At 35.6% G+C, this 25,463-nt stretch overlaps 1 protein-coding gene across 1 annotated transcript; it reads left to right on the top strand.

The window, feature by feature from the left end:
• The first annotated feature begins 302 nt into the window (after positions 1-302).
• Positions 303-3,735, top strand: pou4f2 (POU class 4 homeobox 2). The gene is made up of 2 exons (XM_056457754.1): positions 303-1,071; positions 1,375-3,735. The coding sequence occupies exons 1-2, from the start codon at positions 853-855 to the stop codon at positions 2,305-2,307; spliced, it is 1,152 nt and encodes a 383-aa protein (XP_056313729.1). The 5' UTR covers positions 303-852; the 3' UTR covers positions 2,308-3,735.
• The last annotated feature ends 21,728 nt before the right edge of the window (positions 3,736-25,463 follow it).

Raw genomic sequence — 25,463 nt, 5'->3', positions numbered from 1 at the left:
AAATGTTATATTTTAGAATACAATTCAACGTTGATTTTTCCTCCCTTTAACCATTGTGGTTTCTTCAATAACTTTATTGAAGTATCATACAATACCAGCTGCAGACATTGCAACTGCCCATGCGCAGAGTCCCCAGCGGCGCTGTGGCTAATGAAGAATAATAAATCATGAAAGGTTTTTCAGGTACAGCCGAGAGAGTGTATAAGAGGAGAGGGAGTGAGAGAATGGGTGAGCGAGAGAGAGAGAGAGAGAGACGCAGCCTGCCCTTCGCCTTAGAGCACAGACAGATCGAGTCCCCGCAGCATTGAATGTGGTCGACTGTCACCTTTATCTCATAATCAAATTCCACAAGAATCGGGATAAAGGTTAACGAACGGCATTGTTTTAGCAGCGTCGTTTTTGTGAAGATCTGCGGGAAGAAGAGAGGGGAGAAACTTTTTGCGATCGTTTTAAAAGCGTGCGCAAAGACAGACTCACCAAAGGCATCGGCTTCCGATGTGACAAATGTCAGATATTTTGTAAGGGCGGAGGAAAATTCTGTGGAGCGTTTTGATAAGAGTTGACGCGATCTTTGAAGGAGTTTACCGACAGGTTGCATGGCTTATTGGCGCTTGCGACACGTCTCAAGCCACGGCACGCGACGGAGCGACCAACAAGAGCGCGTTCTTTCAGACCATTAGGCAGCAGCATCGCTAGATGAGCTATCTAGAGACTTGGTGCATCATCCTCTTCACGTTTGTTGCAACGCCAGAGACTTGAGACTTCCGCGCAGCGACTGGCTTGAACTCCAGTCGAAGAAGAAGGCGGAGTCTTAACTTATTAAAAGGAACTCGCCGAAGCACGGTCGCAAATATGATGATGATGTCTCTGAACAGCAAGCAGGCGTTCGCCATGCCTCACACCAGTTTGGCCGAACCCAAGTACTCCAGCTTGCATTCTTCGTCCTCCTCTACTCTGACTTCCAACGCGCCCTCGTCCTCCTGCTCCTCGTCCAGACACAGCAGCACGATCAGCAGCAGCGGCGGCGGCAGCTCGGAGGCGATGCGCCGAGCATGTCTCCCAACCCCACCGGTACGTATTCTGCATAATCACCGCTTAAAGGCACATTTTGACAGCCCACTTTTTCTGCTTGATGTTTTTTTCATGTCTGCACAGCAAATCACCCAACACCTCCATTTTTCCCTCCCAACTTATGTATTCAGCCGGGTTTGCCTTTCGTATTAATTTTTATGACCTGGGATGTTGCATGTGTCTTGTTTTGTGTGTTCTTTATTCGGATTTCTTTTTTTTACATGCTGGAAATGTTTTAAAAGCACGGAGTGGAGCGCGAATTCCCTGCTGACAGTTATGTGTGCATTCTATTTGCAATTGCAGAGCAATATATTCGGCGGATTGGATGAGAGTTTGTTGGCCCGCGCGGAAGCTCTGGCGGCGGTGGATATAGTCTCGCAGACCAAAAGCCATCATCACCCACCTCATCACAGCCCCTTCAAGCCGGACGCAACCTACCACACCATGAACACGCTTCCGTGCACCTCCTCGTCCTCCTCGTCGTCCGTGCCCATCTCGCACCCGTCAGCTCTGGCGAGCCATCACCACCACCATCACCATCACCATCACCAGCCGCACCAAGCACTGGAGGGCGACCTGCTGGACCACATCACCCCGGGACTGGCCCTTGCCGGAGCCATGGCCGGGCCAGACGGCTCGGTGGTCTCCACGCCTGCGCACCCTGCCCACATGGCAGGCATGAACCACATGCACCAAGCTGCCATCAACATGGCTCACGCCCATGGGCTGCCATCCCACATGGGCTGCATGAGCGACGTGGACGCAGATCCCAGGGACTTGGAGGCATTCGCTGAGCGCTTTAAACAGCGTAGGATCAAACTCGGCGTGACCCAAGCGGATGTAGGGTCAGCGCTGGCCAGCCTGAAGATTCCTGGCGTTGGCTCTTTAAGCCAGAGTACCATCTGCCGGTTTGAATCGCTCACGTTGTCCCACAACAACATGATCGCCCTGAAGCCCATCCTGCAAGCCTGGCTGGAGGAGGCAGAAAAGTCGCATCGGGAGAAACTCAACAAACCCGAGCTCTTCAACGGGGCCGAGAAGAAGAGGAAGCGGACCTCCATCGCGGCCCCCGAGAAAAGGTCCCTCGAAGCGTACTTTGCTATTCAGCCGCGTCCATCCTCAGAAAAAATCGCAGCAATCGCAGAGAAGCTGGACCTCAAAAAGAACGTAGTGCGGGTCTGGTTTTGCAACCAGAGGCAGAAACAAAAACGCATGAAATACTCGGCCTGCGTCTAGCTCGAGCAGAAGACCAACACAACGTGTCGAGAGACTCCTAAAACTGTTTAGAGACGATTTGTAAAATATTTCTTATCTCACACCTTTTTCAATCATCAATAACTTGTGCATTGAAGCAACATTTCATGACATTCAAAAGAGACATTTGAAAATACCAAATCACTGTCACGCATTACGCAAAGGGGATGTGGAATCATTTACAGGATCGTTTGACTGATCAAGTAAGACCATTCGTTTTTCCTCACTTATTCTAGCACACTTTCCATATGAGAGGAGCAAGACTTTTAAAGCCTCAACCAGACAGCCTGCCTGAAGCTAAAATAACACATTTTATTCATTTACCAGAAAGTGTTGTGTATCAAGCTACACAAAACTCCAGTAATTCCAAACTGATCAACCTGAGGGAGAAAAAACAAACTAAAAAAAACTTCAGGTCAAAACGAGGACAGTGTTTTTCATTTGAAATAATTCTCTCTCAGCATGTCACGCTTCAATCTGGTGTTAAATCAGGGTTTATAACTGAAAACAGAGGAAATCACCCATTAAATCCAGGAACAATTCTGCAACACTATTAGATATCCAAACTGCTCCTTGTAAATGATTGATTTAGCTGTTACATGCATAATTTTGTCTGTCGTTTTCTTAATTACACTTCTGTGATTTTATAAATGATGAACCTATAGCCTACAATTAGGCAATGGGCGATGAGAATATCCATATTTTTCTTGTGAAGGCATAAGGATTTAGGACGTAAATTTGCTATACCTGACCTCTTAGTTATTAAAATAGCACATATTGGATAAACTGAACACGAGGGGAGGCTTAATTGTTTTCTTTTTTTGGTAAGGGGATTTATTCAGCCAAATATCTGTTGCAATACGCCTGCGCTCTAACGTGGCTATGTTTCTTATGAACTATTTATCATGTGAGGTAATGTTTACTTCATTACATATTTATTGGGATTCCCTCCACGTTTTTGCTTGAGAAAATCATATTGAGACAACAAGGAAAACGTGGCCCTCTGCAAACAGGGAAACTGCTTGAAACAGGCCACTTTTATTTATTCATGTTTTTCGTTCTTCTGACGGCACAATCGAGAGATATATGAGAACATTTTCTTTTAAATTATTTTCATGTGTGTTATCTGCTTATTTATTTGTAAAAATATACGCGTATAATTATGGAGTCGTTGCTTGTTAAATTCACCATGTTTAGTAATGTTTTCTTATTGAAAAAGATGAATTCCATGGAGGCATTCACGTAAAATGTAAATATCTCATTTGGACATACACATAAAATATCCGTACAGGTATTTGCTGTATTGCTGTTTTAGCTGCGGTAACTGTAATGTCTGTTGCTTTAGGTTTAATTGTCGGGATCGGTTTATTAATTTATTACATCGATGTATATTTAAGTTACTATTTGATAATTGAATTGAACTATGTGTTTCATTAAAGAACAAAATTTTAACATTTTATTCAACGTTCTCAATGGGGTTATTTATACAAACAGGCCTAAATGAAGGTTTCAAACGATTTCATGCACACATTTCATGTGTAAATAATTAAATGTTTGTTTGCTTTTGATCTCATTTTGCTCATTGTGTGGATTACACGTGTTTTCTTTTTACATCAATTTGCAATGTTTCTTATTGTATTTCGGTTGCAAGACACAAATGAGCATTCAGGTTAGTTTAGCATCTTGCTGTTTGCCTAAAAAAGACGTCTTGACACCTTTAGCTAAAAAGCTACGCTTGGTATTTTCACGAACGGCTTACTGCTGCTAGCATTCGCGAGCCTTAGAAGCCTACCTGAGAGCAAATGCTAATATTCTATTAGAGTCTAATCATGAAGTCTATAGAGATCTGGGGAGGTCCCTCGAGCACAGCGCTGCCAGATGTCAGGCCGCCAGAAAAACACCTCGCCTGCCAACGTGCCGGGCTCCATTTAAATCCACAGTCGATGGTTCTCGTTCTTCTGCCGACATAGGCAGCCCTTTGAAGACTGACTCGGTTCACTGTTAGGCCGTATGAAAAAGAAAAGAGAGAAAGAGAGAGAGAGAGCGAGAGAGAGAGAGAGAGAGAGAGAGAGACGGGAGTGTCATCTCACTAGCGCCGCTCATGTCATGGCATTCTAGGCGTACCATTGCTTTCAGCACCACGGTCAGCAGCCTCAATGGAGGAGGTTTTGCCATTGATGTTACCTGCCGATTTTCAAAGCGATTTAACAGATGATGAATGCAATTAGCATTTTTTTTTGTTCTTTTGAAAAACAAGAATGCAAAATGTATGAACATCTTAGAATAATATTGTTATATTGCAGCTTTTAAATGCTTTGGACGCAGCTGAACATAAAAAACCATATTATTCAGTTATTTAACGAGGAAAAAACAATTAGAAATTAACTTTAAAAAAATCGTGTCTTTATAATGAAATGTAGACAATTTTAGAATTATTTTGCAGCCAAAAACGTTTAATGTTTATAGAAATAACAATTAATAATAATAATAATAATAATAATAATAATAATAATAATAATTATTATTATTATTATTATTATTATTATTATTATAGTTTCTGTAAGTGTCCAGTTTATTAGCTTGTGCCTTGGATAATTTTAAAAAGCTCACTGGCTGAATTGATCCGAAAGTTCTCATCAATTTAAACCTGTTTAAAAGCAGGGAATCAGTTCTCCTAAACGAGCTGATCGCTTAACACGATAATATGAGCGAATTATTAAATTACACACGGAATTATGAAAATCAGATAATTACTACTAAGTAAGTAATCATTAACTGGAGCTGTTAATTACAGTCAGTCGTGGAGGAGGGCTGAATCTGGAGAGGCTTGTCGGGAATGAAAATGAATCTCGTTGCTTGACACATGAATGAAACGGCCTATCCCTCTACTTAACTTTCAGATAGGTGCGAAAAATATCGATCGCATTTTTAACACAAACCAGTCAGAGGGAGACTAAGAAATATAAAACATTCATTACATAGATGGGTATGATTACATATTTCTAGGCTGAGTGAATGTGTCATTTTATTATTCGCTTCTTTAATAGATTGATCAAGAGAGGGCAGTGACCTGTTAGTGGAATCGCATACATGTGATTCTCATGCTTTAAAAACGTGGTGGTCACATTCAAAAACGAAAGGGCAGCACTGTTTTCCTTTGTTATAATTAGGTCTTCTGTTTTCCTTCTCTTTCCCCCTGAACATTTCCCCCCTTTCATAGGGATAGTGATGAAATTTTAATGAAGCCAGGGACTGTCGGTGCTCCGCCTGGGGACCTACGAATAGAATATTTTAACTGTACATTTACCCCAAGTGTCTGCCATCAAAGCACGTTAAGACAAACCACGGGCCTCTGACGAGTTAGAGCCCCTTATTTAGTGCTTGAACAGTTGTATTGTATTGTCATTGATGTCGTGCAGTTTTTAATTATTTGAATGACTCGTTCATTATGCTGTTCAACAGAGACAAAATCAGGAACTGCATGGGAAATTAAATAGTTTAACTAAGAACCTCCACATTTTTTTTTCATAGAGGTGTAATGATTGTAAAACATATTCAGCGAAAAAAATCGCTAATATATGAACGAATTAAAAAAAAAAAAATCTTTGCACACACGTGCAGAATAACTTTGGCCAAAGGCGATATAAGCACATCTGATTAAATGGGAAAACCAATACTTGTGATGATAATAAGAGAAATACAAAATCTAGAATAATAAAACCACATAGTAAAGACCCGTATGCGTAAAAATAAATTTATTTTAGGTAACAATAAAAATGAACAATAACATTAGTAACAATAAAAAATAACACCGCCACAGTAAAAGCTATAGTTATAGCTAGTCCAGTAGGTTACTTAACAGTTAGCCCAATGCGACTTCTTTACTGTTTGTCGATGTTTAAAGAAATGGACCCCAGATTTTGATTATAATTACTTCAACCAAATTTAAATAAATACTTGCCAATAATACTTAATACTTAAATACATATAAATGTATAAATATAAACGATTGATCATTTTCAGATTCGATTATAATTCCATTAAGCAGCGTGTCAGGTAAAAAATACGATTTTTTAAAACAACGATTTTTATTTAAAGTCAAACCGGTTTAATACCCTTATGCTATAAGTACACCATAGATGGTGGCATAGTGCTGAATTTTATGTCTTCAAAAGAGGCCTACGGTGATTAAATATTAAAGAGTCTAGGATGAGCCTGTATGCTTCTCGCCCAGTTCTGGTTTTCTTCTTGCTCGCCATGAAATTCATTTAGGGTTTAACGCACAGCACGTTGCGTTCTCCTATTCTCAGACGCTGTTGCGCCGTTCCAAATGAGCAAGTCGCAGTTAGATCGCGCATTTGGCAATAATGAGAAGGTGGTAGAGCTGTCTGCTGGATGTGTGTGTTCATTGAGGTTTGACAGCCGTGCTCCGCTGCAGATCTATTCATCATACCCGCAAGGACTGCCTCTCCCCTCTCTCTCCCTCTCTCATTCACTCACTCTATCCCCTCTGTCCTCAGTTTATACAGAACAGAATCATTTACATAAAGTCCTTAAGGCAAATAACTGTTGGGGGCTCTAATTTATATCTGATCGAAAATTAGCCGTCATTATGCGCCCCATTAGCCGCGTCTTTAATGTGCTTCTAAGCACCATTTGTCAAGCAGCTTGTTAATATCCTTCAAGTCTTTAAAGTTGAGAGCTCATTAAAAGACTCAGCGCTCTGGTATTGATGCTATTTTATAAAATTCGGCAAAGCGTAGCTAAAGAACCGTTTAAAAGTTTTCTCTTCCTCCTAGAACTGAATGATGTATGGTTTCCTGAGCAGTACGAAGGGTGCACCCTTGTTTTCAATTCGAAAGGTTTGTTAGTGTAAGGTTGTAGCCTACAAGACAGGTATTTAGCGGGAAAGCACATCTCATTCGCATTAAGAAAAATTATGATTTTACAAAAACCTGCGGGCTAATTGGGTTTTGGCGGGCGACTTTTTCTAACATGAAATAAAACCGACCCGAAGGTTTGCAAAAATTACTTTGAATTTAAATCATGAGCTGCATTTACAAGTAAACCACAGTTTTAATACGTTATACACTCTTATTAAAATGAATGTTCTTAATTAGCTAGAAGCCTATTGGTTGCTCAAGAAGAACTTCATAACACTACAGACCGTCTAAATTCAGCCTTAATTCAATTAATTTATTTATAAAAGGTTCTTAAGATTGTTTAAATGTTCTAAACTAATAAAATATTGTTATTTTCCCAAAATACTAAAATGGTTCTTCTTGCAGAAAACCCATTAAGACCTTTATTTTTATTTACTTATTTTTTTCTTATTTTATTTTTATTTTAAATTTTAAAATAAAATTTCTGTTTTCTTTTTGGCCTTTTACAGAAAGAACAGAGTTGTCTTACAAATTATTAAATAGATGTGTTATGCATTAAAAACCTGCAAACCAAAAATGCCGCTTCTCAATCGCCACCAAAGAGACAAACGCGACTTTTAAAATGAAATATCTACAAAGGTAACCATAAAAACAGTACGCCAATGACACGCCATACACTTTTAAAAATTAAAGGCTTTAAAATAGGTTTTAATTCAGAGATGACACAATTTTTTGTTCCCCAGAAAAAAAAATAACTTTTTATTAGTTTTTATTTAGTATGCACTGAAAAAATGCTGGGTTCCACATGATTTCTTCATGTTATCTCAACATAAATCGATTAAGTTATCTTAATTTTTTTTTACTAATCCCCCCCCCCAAAAAAAAAAAAAAACTCAAGAATTGTGTTAATTCAGCTCATTTTAAACAAGTAGTTTGAACAAGAAGCAAAAAAAATAAAATTTTGAGTGTGGCAAACAGATCCTTATGCTATAGACCATTTCAATGTGGTCATGTCATTGGCCTATGAACATTTCATGCTTGCTATTAAACTATTTATTAATTGTAATAAGAGACAATTCCATCATAACTTAATGTTAAAACAGATCATAACATTATTTATAAGTATGTGGCTCTTTTTGGATTATCGGAAGCTATAGAGATTAAAAATGTAAACAGGAAATACGTTGGAACCATTGTTTTCGTTTACATCCCTCAAAATGGTCTATACATAACTTTTATCTTTTAGTTGAATGAAAAAGTTCTTCATAAAATTATTAATGACAATAATGAACCTTTATTTTTTAACGGTGTACTGTCTTTTATTTGTCACTTAATTATGCGATATTCACACACACGCGCACGCACACACGCACACACACAAGTCTCAGAAACATTTAACAGACATACAACCTTAAAAACTCGCCAAACTTTAGTGAGCATTATAGATTTAACTCAAAAATAGCTGACCCCTGCGTTCGGTCAATACCATTGGATAACGTGTTTCGTATCATGATCTGTCGTCCATAATTAGGCAAGTGTCGGGTGCTGCTCTGCCCGTGGGTGGGATTTAACGGGTTCTTATTATTAGTTAAAAACTCAGGCGTGCCGTCGTTGCTTCTGTGGACTCCTCCAGGCTAAAGCAATAAAGCGCGTAATTAGAATGCTAAAGACAGATGTAAATAAAAGCAATGAGACAGTGGTGAGAGATGAGGCACAGGGGTCAGCTTCTCATCAAAAACCCAGTAGGTGTGATGACACGACGACCGGCCAAGCGACAGAGGCCCGGGGCTACAGAGGCAGACCACAGGCGAAATGTACTAAATGACTTCGATAGAGTGCGCATAAAAACCTGAAATGTGTTTAAAGCATTTCTCATTATACTGCATTATGCATACACGCAGTGTACAGCGAGAATGAAAACGTTATATAGCCTAGTATTTATGAAATATCACGCGTAGACTTTCCTAATACATCATTTTGTCTTTTTATCTAATTGTCGTACAAAATCGACAATTAAATCGTTCAAAAATATAATTTTTTAAAAACATTTAAGCTGTTAACTTACAAAAAAATATGATGATTATTATTGTTATTATTATTAACAATTATTTATAATAATAATAATTATATTAATAATAATAGAACCTCAGTTTAGCTCACTTTTTAATCCAGTTATAGCTTTACTTCATTCACATTATCATAGAGACTCGTTGTATGTCACATCGTCAAGTGATGTAATTGTTTAAGACACTGGGGGTGTGTTTCAGTCAAGCTCGGAGTGCAGAGATCTGGGCCAATGAAAAGACAAAGTGTGCGTGTGAGAGAGAGAGAGAGAGAGACAGAAAGAGAAAGAGGGAGAGAGAGAGAGAGAGACCCTGTTTAAAGAGCTTTCACTTTTCTGTCTGATCCTTTCTTCACTAATGAGATGTTCAGTAGAGGTTTACCTGGCTACCCATTAGCTGGGCTTTATTGTACCCCAGCCACCTCTCCCCTTGTTTTCTTTCACTGCTCACATCACTAATCACAGATGCTGGAAATGCTGACTACAGAGTACGGAAGGAAAACATGCCACCGTTCACTAACTGTAGCCTAAGGTGTAATACTGCAGCTCATTGTGGGAACTGGAACCATCTCATTTAAGAGAGGTGTATAATAATAATAATAATAATAATAATAATAATAATAATAATAATAATAATAATAATAATAATAATAATAGACTATTAAAGTAATGGTACATGAAGAAAAAATAAATGGATGTAAACTAGCATATTCAGGCTTTTCCATTTTCAACAGAACCTTTTTGGGCTAAATAGAAACTATTTTAAGTTTCCTGAAGGTGCCTTAAAATGTAGATGTAATAGATGAAGATGTAATAAAAACAGTTTGTTTCCTTAATTCTTTGTTTCTTTATATTATAATATTTATCGATGTTATGGTTTTATCCATCTATTTGCATAGTTTTAATAACTTCTTTTAAAGCATGAATGACATAATGAATGAATGAATCAATCCATCGATAGATTAATCATTCAATCAATCAATCAAATCAATCAAAGTTTTGTGAATTAGGTGCTTTTATTTTTTGACATGGGAAATTACAACAAAATGTTTTCACATTTAATTTGAATACACTGGTAATGATAATGTTTGGCATTTAACAGAATGCATAAAACCATAAATAAAATAAAATAATAACACAAACACAACATATAAATGTAATGCTGTTCCAGTGAAATATCTTCTTAAATCTAGTGAAATATCTTAACGATCTGTAAAGTTAAGGGGTCTTTGTGTTCTCCACTACTTCTGCATTTTGGTGTAACTGAGTGTATCTGGTGTATATTTGGTGTATCTGAAGATGAGTTATATAAGCATCTGTTAAAAAGCAATACAAATAAGAGTTTAGAGACCTCTTGTTCAGGTAAAACAATTAAAAATATGTGACCCCTCCACAATATTAAAATGAAAAAGTCATGGGTTATTTTTGTTGCGAGGCATGATTAGGCAAAATGCTAAATAGATGGTTTCTACAAGTTTCATAAAGTCAAATTTAAGACTTTTTAGACCCTTTTAAAACCATTAAGAATTTAAGTTTAGATTTACAGAGGATTAAGATTTTTTTCCAATGGCCATATCATGGGGAATCATGTAATTGTTCATGTGATCTAATTAGGGAATTAAATGTAGAGAATTTGCTATAAAATGTCTAACAGCTGTTGTGAATCATATATCTTTGCATTTAAAAAGAACTTAAATACAAAAAATAAGGTTTTATTGATATGTATTTTGTTGGTCATTGGATGGATGTTGGCCCAAATTGAGTAGCTTTGCTTGGACAAAGCAAAATTAAGACCTGTTAAAAATGATTTAATGGTTGTCAGTGAATTTAAGACTTTTTTAGCCCTAAAATTTAGGTTTTGAAATTTAAGACATTTTAAGACCCAGCAGACACCCCGTAAATAACATTTTATAATGTTTAAAACATGGATAATAAATTAAATACCTGTCACATACAGTTGAAGTCAGAATTATTAGCCCCCCTGAATTAATAGCCCTCCTGTTTATTCCCCCTCCCCCCATAACCCCAATTTCTCTTTAACGGAGAGAAGATTTTTTCAACACATTTCTAAACATAGTTTTAATAACTCATCTCTAATAACTGATTTATTTTATCTTTGCCATGATGACAGTAAATTATATTTGACTAGATATTTTCAAGACACTTCTATACAGCTTAAAGTGACATTTAAAGGCTTAATTACAGGTTAACTAGACAAGATAGGGTAATTAGGCAAGTAATTGTATAACTATGGTTTGTTCTGACAATCGGGAAAAAAAAACGAGCTTAAAGGAGCTAATAATTAAAAAAAAAAATTAAAGACTGCTTTTATTCTAGCTGAAATAAAACAAATAATTCTTCTTTCTCCAGAAGAAAAAAATATAATCAGACATACTGTGAAAAATTTCCCTGCTCTGTTAAACTTAATTTGGGAAATATATTAAAAAAAGAAAAAAAAGTAAAGGAGGGCTAATAATTCTGACTTCAACTGTACATGCTTAGTGGCGAAGAGAAGACATGTATCCTCAACTAAACAGACCCAATCATACTTGTTCAGTGAAAGCACTGAAAAGAGAAAAAAATATGATGGGCACAAAAAAAAAAAAAAAAAAAAAAACCTGACAAATTTGTTTTACAAAAAATAAAAAATAAAAAAATAAAAAAATGTAAGAAACATACTGTATGTAGTACCTTTTTTGGATGATTGAGTGCCAAAAAAAAAAATCAATAAAAAAAGTGATGCTGAATTTTTTTGACAGTTCTACAAATTAAAAAGCAGTAAAAAAAAAAACTCTAAACATTAACATAAAGCACTATTACAGAATGAAAATGTGGTTCAGAATGGAAGTCTTATGACGTGTAATGAAAGCATCTTTTAATACAGTAAAGTGATCTTATGTTGCTTTTCCTTTGACAGGTACATGGTGGAAAAAGATCATGTATAAAAGGAATGTAATTAAAAATTAACTAATCGCTACACTTAAGGCAGCCAATTACTGCACTGGAATGCAGTTTGTTTACTTATAACACAATGCACTATTACAGGAAACACAACAAAGATTTGTCTGCACTTTGCATACAACATATTTACTACAATTTCATTCTTTTGTTTTGTCAATATCTATATTTATAGCTTGTACATGTTAAGGAATGTGTGAAATTGTTTGATATTTGTTTGGTTAAAGGAGAATGTATACCAATGAGACATTTTGCAATTAACACCTTTTGGACCGAAGATCAAAAATACAAAAAAACATTGCACATTTATCTATGCAAAGCATTGTTTTAAATGTATTAAAATAAATACTATGGTCGAATGGAACTGAATTTTGTACCAACAAAGTGCTTTGTACTGAACTACACCCATGTAGCAGTAACAGTCTCCAAAGTGTCTTTGTAAAAAGTTGATGACTGTTAGAAATACATCAAGTGAAGCCTGCAGGCTACAGGTGCTAGAGCTGCTGAGTTACAGTCACCATTTTCATCTAAAAGTGGTAAACCCATTGCACATTCAGTTACAAAACAACTATTTATTGGAGGCCTGAAAAATCTCACTTTTAATTATAAAAACAGCATTGTGTATGTGTATTATGTGTCTAGTCTAAAGTCAAGCACTAGTACCTGATGTCATCTTGATCGTTTGTATTGTCTGTTTGGTTAAAAAAAAATGCATATATATGCACAAGCATGTAAGTGTTTATTTGCAAGTTAACATCACCATCGATTGACCTGCAGTAAGTAAAAATGTAATCGTTTTCACAGATCCCAGGTAAATCCACAGTATGTGGTTTTCACCACTAGAGGGCACTTATTCACAACAAACAAATGCAGTACTGCTGCAGAAATCTTGTTCACCATAAGCTAAAGAATTCAAAACTTATTATCATGGTAATATTAAGCAGAGTAAAGAACTTTGCACAATGAAATCCAAACAATGCCATGTACAGAAACAAAGCACACAGTCCGATGCATATTAATCAGATGTGAATTTTTTGTTATTTTAAGCAGTGATACTTTGTTCTCCTCTCTTCGTAAAAAAGGAAAATATTGTGACCATCCAATCCACTGCACAAAGAGAAATGAAAGTGCACCTCCTTATCAAAAAGCAGTCCAAGATTATCCTAATTTTCAGTTTATTTCAGTAAATCATTGACATTTTGACACTTTGCTTGTGATATTGCAGCCACACGACACAAATTTTCGTAAATGAATTCTAAAAAAGAGTGGAAGTACGTCAGTGAACACAAACGCACGCACACACGCATGCACGCAGGCACACACACACATATAGACAAATGGATACATACATAGACATGAATACACAGACAAAAAGTCAAAAAGTCAACAGCCGTAATTCTCAACCCTCCTCCACATTCTGTCTTTATATTACACACTTAGTTTGTTAAAAAGTGTGCTGTGCTGCAAGTTTTGGCATTCTGGAATCTTTCGCTTGTACGGTGGCTCTCAACTCTCAAAACACCTCTCAAAACACTTTTTACGAAAGTAAAAAATAAAACAAATTCAAACCCAATCCAATTTTTCCTTTAATGACGAATGAAAGTTTCAGAAGCACTGTGTAAATGTGGTTGATACAACGTGAGATCAAACATGCAAAAATCTCAGACAAAAATTTCTGTATTAGTCTTCAATTAAAATAGCTTATTTCGTTGGACTTGAATGTTCTTCAAAAAATTAGCAAAATGTAAGTACATAAATCAGCAAAACCCAACACTGTTCTAGTTTCTTTTTTTATTTAAATGAAAAAAAGTACATGTTGTGCCTTTAATATCTGCACATAAAAACAAAAACTGATATTCCACTACACTATTGTTGTGTAAACATTCCTTAAAGGTGCAGGTGATCTGCCTAAATGCTAACCGGTTAGCATAATATCTTTCAAATACAGTCTCTCCCCTGTCGTCAACAGCCACACCTCCTGAAATCGCGAACATGGACATTAAAGATGACAGAGACCCACTAGATCATGTCATTCGTCAGTTAGAAATCTTTAAAGTACTTTATAAGACTACAATTCTGAACGAAAAACTGTATTATATCTTATTGTATTAGCTAGGATTTTAAAAAGTTTTGACTGAGCATTTGTTTTTAGCACTGTCACTCGTGTACACAAGAATGCAGCCTGCGTGAACGCACATTGACGGATCTGCATGAACGGGTGCACAGTTGTTTAAGTCTGCATTTGCTGACAGTTTAAGCTACTTATCAGAATTATGGAAATTATTGGCCAAACAATATTTAATTGGATGAACATTTTTTAGTCTTATGCCTTACCCAGAATATAAAAATACATATAAATACATTTAGATAACTTACTTTAATCATTACTATTGGAATGTGAAGAGACTTTTAACCAGCACAACAAAAAGAATTCTGAAGACAATCATCTACTACTCCTTTATGTTGTAGATTATGTGGTATCATGATATCCGTGGAACAATTAACAGTCAATATGATTGTTAGCTATTGAAATTAATAATAAACATCTGGAATTTTCAGTGATGCAGAAGGTTTGTTCAAAAATGGATTTTGAGAAGTCACTCTAAACCATTTTCTTTCATTTATTCTATCTACTGCAGTGCCACACTAACAATCTTCAATTGAAAGAGATCGTTTTGCCAAAGGTCCATTACAGTTTGGAGCACTTGGCCCAATTCGTAATGGGGGCCACAAATAATTTTTTGCACTTGGGTGCAACATTGCCTTGTTTTCCTGCTAGTTTGAGTCACATGAAGGGACACAAACAGCTGTAAACAACAGAGCAATCAGTGTCCCATCTGCTGCTATGGCCCACTTACATGAACGTATGTCGCCACTTCTTTTACCCTGTGCCAAGCAAGTGCCTGAGGACATGAGTCCCCAAGAAAAGGACCCATTTTCTGAGGAAGAAAAATGAAGAGAGAAAAAAGTTGTTACGGCGAAAAAAGAGGCATGGTAGGCTAGTTTATAATTCAGTCTCTCTGCCTCACATTCAACTAATATGAGAAGTTACTTAAAATGAGAACATCTGTATTTTTAATATCAAAAAAGATACAAAAACTTTATGTTTGTCAGTGTTTGTAAAGGAACTGTTGGTAGCTTTTAAGCCCAAGACAAACATCGCAGGTTTGAAATCCTGTGTTCTCAGGTAGATGTGCACAAATAAATACCACCATGCCTTTGAAAAAAGACAAATGGGTGCTCCTGATAGTCATATTTAAATATAGTGCCTTACAAAGATACTGTATGTAACAAATACTTGAGCGAACTATCATCCAAAAACACAATAAATTATGCTTTTATGAACATAACTAAGCACCACTTTGTTATTGCTTCTCACAGTATTTAATTTCAGGGCTGAAAAACAGCTATCATTAATTATGAATTGGCAGGATGATACACTGAGCCACTGAAGGAGAGGTAAGCTCTGCTCTTTTACTTAAACAATGTAGATGTGCAGTGTAGCCCATGGGGCACAGACATACAGCTGCATCACTTCATCTATTTTAGACACTTTAGTATTTGCATTAAATAAGCAGCATTAGGTATGTTTGTTACTGTTAATCCTTAAGGTTTCAGCAAACACTTTACGATTTACAGTACATTAACGGTCAAAAGTTTAGTCAGTAGGATTTTTAAATGTTTTAAGACAAGCTTCTCCTGCTCACCAAGGCTGCATTTATTTAATCAAAAATACAGTATAAATTGTAAAATTGTGAAATGTTACCATAGAATGACTGTTCAAAAGTAGTTTTCAATCTAATTTAATAATTTATTCCAGTGATTTTAATGATATTTTAATGATAATATTATTATTATTTGTATTATTATTAATAATGGTAATTCTAATAAAAGCAATAATTACTAGAGTAATAATTTCATTTGATACTACATACAATAAGAAAGCATTTATTTAAAATGTTAATAAATATATATAAATAAAAATTACATTTAATAAATGCCACTTTGATGAACAGAATAATATTCTTAAAAAAAAACATGAAAAAAAAAACTGACCACAAACTTTTGACCAGTAGTGTAGTTAGAGTTGGTTAATAAACCATCAACTAACAATGAGCGATGCATTTGTTACAGTCCTTATTAATATTTGTTAAAAATATTTGATAAAAAAAAACTACAACTGTTTATGTAATCTCAGTTTTGTCAAATAATATTAATGAGACACAACTACTTTATTAATGATTTTAATAAAGTAACAGAACATGTTGATTTAAACCGGGAGTGAAAGCTTAATCATTTGAATGTTGGTTCATGACAGTGTTTATTAATTATGATGTTTATAAACAAACATTTGCCTGTTTGTACAGTACTGTGTGACATACAACTAAGAGACTTGATAAAGAAAAAAAGAGATGTAAGGTGGAGATTTGGTTATATCTGTCAGCAGATATTATACCTGTTCTTTGCACTAAACTAGAGGCAGGTGAGCCTGAGCTTTCTGGTGCTGAATTTAAGCAGACTAAATGATTGGAGAGCAAAGAAAATCCTGCAAACGTGGCTAGAGAAAATGTTTTGATTCTGAGGTTAAAAAAATAGTTTAAGAATTTTTTTTTAAAAAGCAAAGAAAGAAAGAAAAATATTTAGAATTTGGGCAACATACGAAGCAAACAATTATGTTCATTTTACAGTTGTGTGCATATATATATATATATATATATATATATATATATATATATATATATATATATATATATATATATATAGACTGCTTTGCTGACATAGTTTGCTCGGTTGGTCACATTACTGGGTTACACATATTGGGCTGCAGAATAAGGTGAATAAGGTGATTTTCATGTGCACTAAAGCCGGTTGTGTAATCAGCTGTAAATCCGCAACACCTGCTTTCAGATGGAGCAGCATCTACCACACCAAATGCTACATAGCCATAGTTATGAAAAGCTACTCAAAAATCTGAAGATTTAATGGACACAATTCTGAAATCTACTGCTTCGCTTCTGAATAAACTACTGCACTTTGTTGCTGTAACATCTGAAAGCATGTGAAAATACTTTAAACTCCTTAATTTCCTGTTTCTCATCTTCATAGCGTATTTGAAGATTCTTCATGAGAGCCCCCCCACTATTTCGAAAGAGAATACTACTGAATCGTAGCTTTTGCTAAATTGTTATTTTGATTTCATTTTGATTAATCATACAGTCCCAATGGCATGGGATTGTACTTGTGCTGCAAAACACTCAACAAGTCCAGTAAAACATGGTCGGACAAAAAAGTTCAAAGTGGGATAAAATAAGGAAAAGTGTTGTGAATGATTTTCCATGGCCTCATGGGAAGCATCCATCATACGCACACAACATAGGCTCATTCGAAAATGCAGCCCTATACATTTATGGAGATCACGAGTTACGTATGGCTGCACTTCATCTTTAAAACGAACGCTACAAGGCGGTAAGACGCCGTTCCTTTTTTTGAGCTTAGCAGCTTTACGCTTACCTCCATTTGGACGGCTTTCCAGCTGTGAACAAGAAGATGGGGCTCGAGTCCAGTGAAGAACGATTCCAGAAAGCGGGTAAGACATAACAGAATGCAAAAAAACAAAAAAAAAACAAAAAAAAAACAATGAAATAACGGTGAGAATGTGGTAAAATTAAAAAATGTGGTAAAAATCAGGCGAGGGCTTTTCGTTTTCTGGATTGCTATTAAAAACTTGCTATTGGTTTAGGAAAGTGGGTGGGCGGATCAATCAGTGCTTTTGAAAAGACTATTGGTTGGGTTTAGAGAAGGAGAAGGGTGGGTCAGTCGATCGGTCAGTTAGTCAGTCATTCAGTCAAACAGTCAGTTGTTTACGCAAGAAGAGCAGGTGCAAATGGCACTCGTAAGAGAAATTCTAAAATAGAAAAAGAGAAAGAAAACGAGAAACCTCAAAAAGTGTACACAGCGGCTTTTGGTGGATTCGCGAAAACAAAAACTGCAAAAAAAAAAACAAAATGTAGCTCATGGGACCAATTTGGCGCTCTCCAGAAATATAGTATATAGAAGTATATAGTGGTATGTTTTCAGAATGAACCTGGGTTGTATGCACACCTCAGAATCTCTGTGAAAGTGCAAAATAATCTGGATAGTTTTTGACTTATTTTTATAAGTAGAATCCAATATCTTTCATATACTGTTTTCGCCAGAGTATCATTTAGAAATGAAATGGTGAGACATTCATTAAATTACTCAACTGATTCATTGATTCATTCAGCAGCTCTGAAATTAATTCAAATATGAGCAATGTGAATCAAACACAGTAGCACAGGCAATGACATCCAGTATCTCAGTTCTTCATTTGATATATCTAGGATTAAGAAAACTATGGAATCCATCAGCCTTATTAGGTCTACAATCCAATTAGCCAAGTCTGGCCACCAATGGCCACCACTGGCTACCCATTGAATCACAACTAATTACCACTAGACCATTAAATGGATCCCACTTCACAGGTGAAGGATTATGAAAGCAGAGAACTAGTTTAGTATGCCTAAGGTTTGCAATGATTTTTGGCTTGAGAGTCTGCGCCCATAATGACAGCTCAAATACGCTTAGTGCCTGAAACCCCATCTGGCTCCATTATTTGAGCAGGGGTCAAAGGGACTTGTAGTCCTCTGGGTGGAATTCTGGGAATTGTGGCATATTCGAATCAGGTAATATCCCTACTTTATTTCGCAAGGGTCTCAAAGACTCCTGTCTGTTATTCTCGCTCTCTCATTTACTTCACTGCCGCAACAATGTAATATACATAATTCAAACAACCAGGGAATGGCTGTGGGCTCCCAACCACCTGCTGGCTTTTATTAGCTAATTAATGGTGATTTATCGTAGTTGCTAATTCGAGTGTAGCCGATTGCCTTTAGGAGTCTATGAACGCCATGTGAATTCTGATGGTAATTATGCTTATTTGATGGGCAGTCTACTAAAACAAAAAGTTCTGTCTCTCGTGCCCCACAGCAATGAAATTTTTGACTCTTGCCGAGACGACCTTGTGCATTGTGTGTGAGTAAAATTATTTATTTTTGGGGTTTCATTAGCACTTACCTTATAAGTTAATTTTAATACATATTTTATTTAAAAATCAATTTTTTTATTAATTTTATATATATATATATATATATATATATATATATATATATATATATATATATATATATATATATATATATATATATATATATATATATATATATATATATGTGTGTGTGTGTGTGCGTGTGTGTATATATATATGTATATATATACACACACACACACATTATATTGTTGCAAATATGGATGGATGGATGGTTCAATGTTTATGTCAATGAAGTGTTAAGGTGTTTGACTGACAAAAAAGGCTCAGGAGTCACTTAATTGCTAAGCTGCTGTGTTTCCCATTGGTGCTCACTAAGAAGGCATTTAAAAGGCATTCAAATCTTAATAATCATACAATGAAAGAAAATACGAAGCACTTAATTATGATTTCAATCTGGTGTTTTCTAAGAGAGCTATGCTACAAGACATACAGATGAAGAAAAGCACTTGTGATGTGCATGTTGAAATGAGAGAGATGTCTCAAGGCTTCTCCTGTGGGTCCTTTGGTTGTCTTGGTATGCTGAGCTCATGGAAAGAAAAAAAGAAGAAATGCCTATTCAAACATCCTCTTCTTAATGTTCAAGATTCCACGCACATGATTCACTTCTTTCGACTGTGACAATTGTGGGATGACATTAGGAAATCGCCTTAAGGGCCAGAACTGGATTCCTTGCAATGAAGGTACACAAGTTTTCAAACACTACATAAATATCACTTGTTAAGTTCACTTATTATCTCTTTTTAAAAGGAGGGAAACTGTACGTGAAATGTATGAACAGGGACAACAGTTTCAACAGTATAAAAATAATGTGTTGTAATATTTTTAAGTGCCAAAAAATTACTATTCCTTTGTGTAAAATTATTGGTTATTTTTTTTGTCAGTACAACAACACATCTACAAATTACTATATGAAAATAAGAACTGTACTGCTTTAATTTTTTTTCAGCTCTTGCATAAAATAAGTCTCTCCTTTAAATCTTATTTGAATTTAGCATTTTGAGTTATAGACTATAGCTTTGGTTATAATTATTACTTTTAGCTTTAAATTAAAAAAATGACTACAAAAACACGCAAAGCCTAAAGCACATGGCAAAAAAGCATTGAGGGCTTGTCCGAATCTACTTTTGCTATTTTAAGAATAGAAAAATACGCTCTGCACCCCAGTGCATGGTCTAAAAAGGTTGTGCTTATTCTCTTAATGAGTTATGGGTGTATTTTGAGCATAACATGCATTAAACCAATCAGAGTCTCATCTCCCATTCCCTTTAAGAGTCAGATGCACCGCACCATGGGGCATTGGCTATTTACATGGACTTTGTAAGTGAGAAAACAGTTAAACAGCATCTGCAGTGCGAGGATAAAGAATGAGCCTCCTCCATTCAGCCTCTTTACTTTCTCTTTACTTTTACTCCTGTACTTATGTGGATAAGGAAACGATGTTGTACTCACTCCACTGAAGAGTACCATTAGCCTACATATTTAATTTTGTTTGTTAGGCGCAAAGATTGTTTCAATGTTTCAAAACTATGTTTCAAAACTATTCCTAAATTACTGACAAAACAGGTAAAACAATAAATAGGCAAAACCTAGTGGTTTAAATAATACACTGCACTGTGATCCTGTAATGTGGTTGGACGTTGACAACGGAGTGCGGATCCAAATGCAGGATCCAGTCAATAAAGGAACAAACAGATGTATACGGGCAATCCAGAGTTGTGATCGATAAACAGGCAAAAGGTCAAAAGGCAAGCAGCATACAATGCAAATACAAAACAAAGCAAGGGTCTAACAAGACAAGGCAAACGTGTCGTAATGTTCACAATGACAGATAAACAAGACTCAGCAACTAGTGTGTGTGTGTCTGTGCGGCTTTTTAAGTCTATGTAATCAGTTCTGAACAACTACAGCTGTGTGTGTGTTAGCAATGAGCAAGAAAACCGGAACAGGTGTGAGTGAGTGGTGCATGACTGGATCTGTAGTCTATATAATGATGGATTTGTAGTTCTATGGCGATCTGTGTTTACCAGCGATCTACAAGGATTAGATTGCTGGTGATTGTAACAGATCCCTTTAAATCATTTTTTAAAATTCTAAATATGCCTATATATGATACCCAGTACTGGGAAATCTACACAATCTGTAATATTCCTTTAGAAATCACTGCCTTTCTCAGCATGCTGTCAGATGTTTTCTTACGATTTAAATGAGTATTTGTCTTTAAAGTTAACTCCATCACACAATTCTAAAGGTTCCATTGTACAGTAAAATTCACCTACACCAGCCTAGCCTTCTGACATCAAATCCACAATGCCATTTGACATCAGATCCACAAAGGCCTGGGATCTGAATGTTCAAAGTTGGCCTCTTGATGTTTTCCACCCACTTGCATGCATATCCTTGGGGAAAACGCTTTTTTTATATGCTGGCACAGGTTTTCTCCCAAAAGGCTTTCGTGTAGTATAAAGCACAGTGTCAAGTCACCTGGCAGCTCTCAAAAGAGAGTGTTAGTCGAGGAAACCTGGGGTTAAACAACGACTGCACACGCACACCTTGACTGATCCTTTTCATCATAATTCAAATTGAAATTCGAAAGCATGTGGGGGAAGAAATCGCACAATATCACAATTTTCAGACAGTGCCTCCAGCATTGCGCGCTGTTAACAGAATGTTTTTCACAAGACACCTCTGTTCTTTCAAATCATCGTGGGTGATGTTTACACATGGGGAATTGAACTCACCTTCATGTCTGCATTTAAAGGTGTATAAGATGCTTTTTTCAGATTATGCTCTCTTGACTGAACATTAAGACAAACACGTACATTTACTGACACCGAGATTTATCATTATGTAAATGACACTCACTCTGAAAAAAAAAACCCAACAAAAAAAAACATGCTTATCTTTAAGAGCTTAACTTTTTACAAATTAACAGCCAGCGGGTAATGGGTTAAAAAATATCGCAATGAGCGCATCTGGAATATATTGCATATCTCAGGAGTTTAAATATAGGATTATAGTTAACCAGGAGCCACAGTTCAGAACACACAAGATTTGTGTAGTCACTGCAGAGTTTAACCATAATAGAGTGAAAATTAACATCTACAATCACCGGCCACTTCATTAGGTACACCTTAATAGTACCGGGTTGGACCCTGTTTTGCCTTCAGAACTACCTTAATCCTTCGTGGCATAGATTCAATAAGGTACTGGAAATATTTCTCAGAAATGTTGGTCCCTATTGACATAATAGCATCATGCAGTTGCTGCAGATTTTTCAGCTGCCCATCCATAATGTGAATCTCCCATTCCACCACATCCCAAAGGTACTCTATTGGATTGAGTTCTGGTAACTGTGGAGGCCATTTGAGTACAATGAACACATTGTCATGTTCAAGAAACCAGTCTGAAATGATTCGCGCTTTATCCAATGGAAGCAGCCTTCAGAAGATGGGTTCACTGTGGTCATAAAGGGATGGACATGGTCAGCAACAATACTCAGGTAGGCTGTAGTGTTGACATGATGCTCAATTGGTACTAATAGGCCCAAAGTGTGGCCATTCTCCTCAGACCTCTGGCATCAACAAGGCAGTTGCACCCACAGAACTGCCGCTCACTGGATATATTTTCTCTTTTTCAGACCATTCTCTGTAAACCCTAGAGATGGTTGTGTGTGGAAATCCCAGTAGATCAGCAGTTTCCGAAATACTCAGACCAGCCTGTCTGCCACTAACAACTATGCCACAAAGTCACTTAAATCACCTTTCTTCCCCATTCTGATGCTCTGTTTGAACTGTAGCAGATCGTCTTGACCATGGCTGTTTCTCAATTCCAAGAACGAGTTACACGAGAAGACAAGACCACTGAAGAACACATATTGAGAAACAGCCCACGTCTACATGCCTAAATGCATTGAGTTGCTGCCATGTGATTGGCTGATAAGAAATGTCCAGTAACGAGCAGTTGGACAGGTGCACCTAATAAAGAGGCCGGTAAATGTATATGGGTTTTTAAGGCCTTTTAAGGCCTGACTGTGTAAGCATTTTAAGAGAGTTCAAAGCATAAGAAATTTTACAGTTTGTAACTTTAATAAATAATAATTGTACTGACTTGCAATGGACATTGTGCAGTAATTTTATTATTATTATTAGTATTCATTATGCAGTCATTTTAATTTGCACATGATTATACCTGAATACTGTTAGAATTCCAAGAAAACCAAAGCACCATTGATTTCACTTTTATCCTTGCTGTGTTATATTTATATTTGCTTATAATCTATTACATTTGGTAACAATTCCATTTAAGGTGATTAATGTTCCATGTACTTACTATAGTAATTTAAAGGAATTTTGCATAGTTACATGTAACTAACCCTAAACCACATTCTAAACTCATCCATATAGTAAGCACATGTAGTCAATTAATATTACTCGGTAGATAAAGGAATAGTTACACTATAACTACATCACCTTAAAATAAAGTGTAACCTTAGTAGTTTTATGCATGATTCACTCCCCTACAGAATCATCTGAATCAGTCTAAATGAATGAATGCTTTGGTCACACTTTAAAAATAAGGTTCATTAGTTAATGCATTTACTAACATCAACTAATTATGAACATCACTTGTACAGCATTTAATAATCATAATTCAACATTTACTAATACATTACTAACATCCAAATTCATGCTTGTTAACATTAGTTAATGAACCATGAATTAACATGAACTAACAACGAACAACTGTATTTTCATTAACTAACATGAACAAATACTTTAGTAAATGTATTGTTCATTGTTTGTTCATGTTAGTAAATGCATTAACTGACATTAACTAATAAAAACTTATAGGAAAGTGTTATCAATTCTTTCCAAATAGAGATATTTAAGCCATTGTGAAATTCTCATATTGCAATTTATTGAATAGAAGCAAAATTTTGCTATATCAAATCTTTCCAACACCATGCAGCCTTATAGGTTGATTTAGGTTAAAAATTGCTCTAAAATATTGCTCAAAACCTTTAAGGTTTTCGATCAACTTTGTAAGAGAAAATAGCTTTTTTATATATACATTTAAATCTGAGAGATTTTGTTGCCTGTATTATTCATTGAAACAAATGATTCTTAAAAACAAATAGCGAAACAAAATAATTAAGTGGTTTAATCTTATATACAGTTAAAGTCAGAATTATTAGCCCCCCTGCTTATTTTTTTCCCCAATTTCTGTTAAACGGAAAGAAGATTTTTTTTTCATCACATTTCTAAAAATAATAGTTTTAATAACTCATTTCCAATAACTGATTTATTTTATCTTTGCCATGATGACAGTACATGACGTGCAAGATTCAATAAGGTTTGACTAAACTTATGTTTGTTTGTTTGTTGATAAATGTTTCATTTGTTAATAAAAGTTATGAGGTGTAAAACTCTTTGAATAAAACTCAGTATCACCAATTGTATAATTTCAAATCTTAATATGATGATGAAGTATCATTATACTAAGTTTTTTAATGCATACGATACTGAGTATTTATTGTATTTCTAAGCTATAATTCAACTCAAAATTCAACTCAAAATTCATCAATTATGTACGCATCGTGTAATACTATAAGATCTTCTTCATCTTTAAAACACAGATGGAGATTTTCCAGATTTCTGTTCCTCCATTTAAAGTTCATTCATGTACAGCTGAAAGATCCACCATTCCCACAGGCATCGTAAAACTGATCCATCGAAAGTCTAATCCAAATCTAAGTTCAAGTTTATTCAAGTTCACTACACTAAGTTCATACCAAATTTAGCATTTGGATTAACAGTACATTTTCTTAATTAGTTATAATTATGCCCACACAGAATCCGCGCGCTCAGAAATCCACAGATTTAGCCCAAAACTAAGTCTATTTATTAACTTGTGTAAATGTGCATAAATTTGTATGTACTGAGTTATTAAATTCATTTCACTAATAATAATAATAATAATAAAATATTCATATAATTTATTTACAATAGTTTTAGTAGAAATATCATATGAGAGACTTGCCAAATAAGTGGATCTACTTGAATTTGCATAATACACATTAAATAAAAATTTATAATTTTTTTTTCAT

This window comes from Danio aesculapii, chromosome 1 (assembly GCF_903798145.1).
Source record: "Danio aesculapii chromosome 1, fDanAes4.1, whole genome shotgun sequence".
Taxonomy (NCBI): domain Eukaryota; kingdom Metazoa; phylum Chordata; class Actinopteri; order Cypriniformes; family Danionidae; genus Danio; species Danio aesculapii.
The sequence above is the reverse complement of the archived record's forward strand: the minus strand, read 5'-3'. Positions and strand labels throughout refer to the sequence as shown.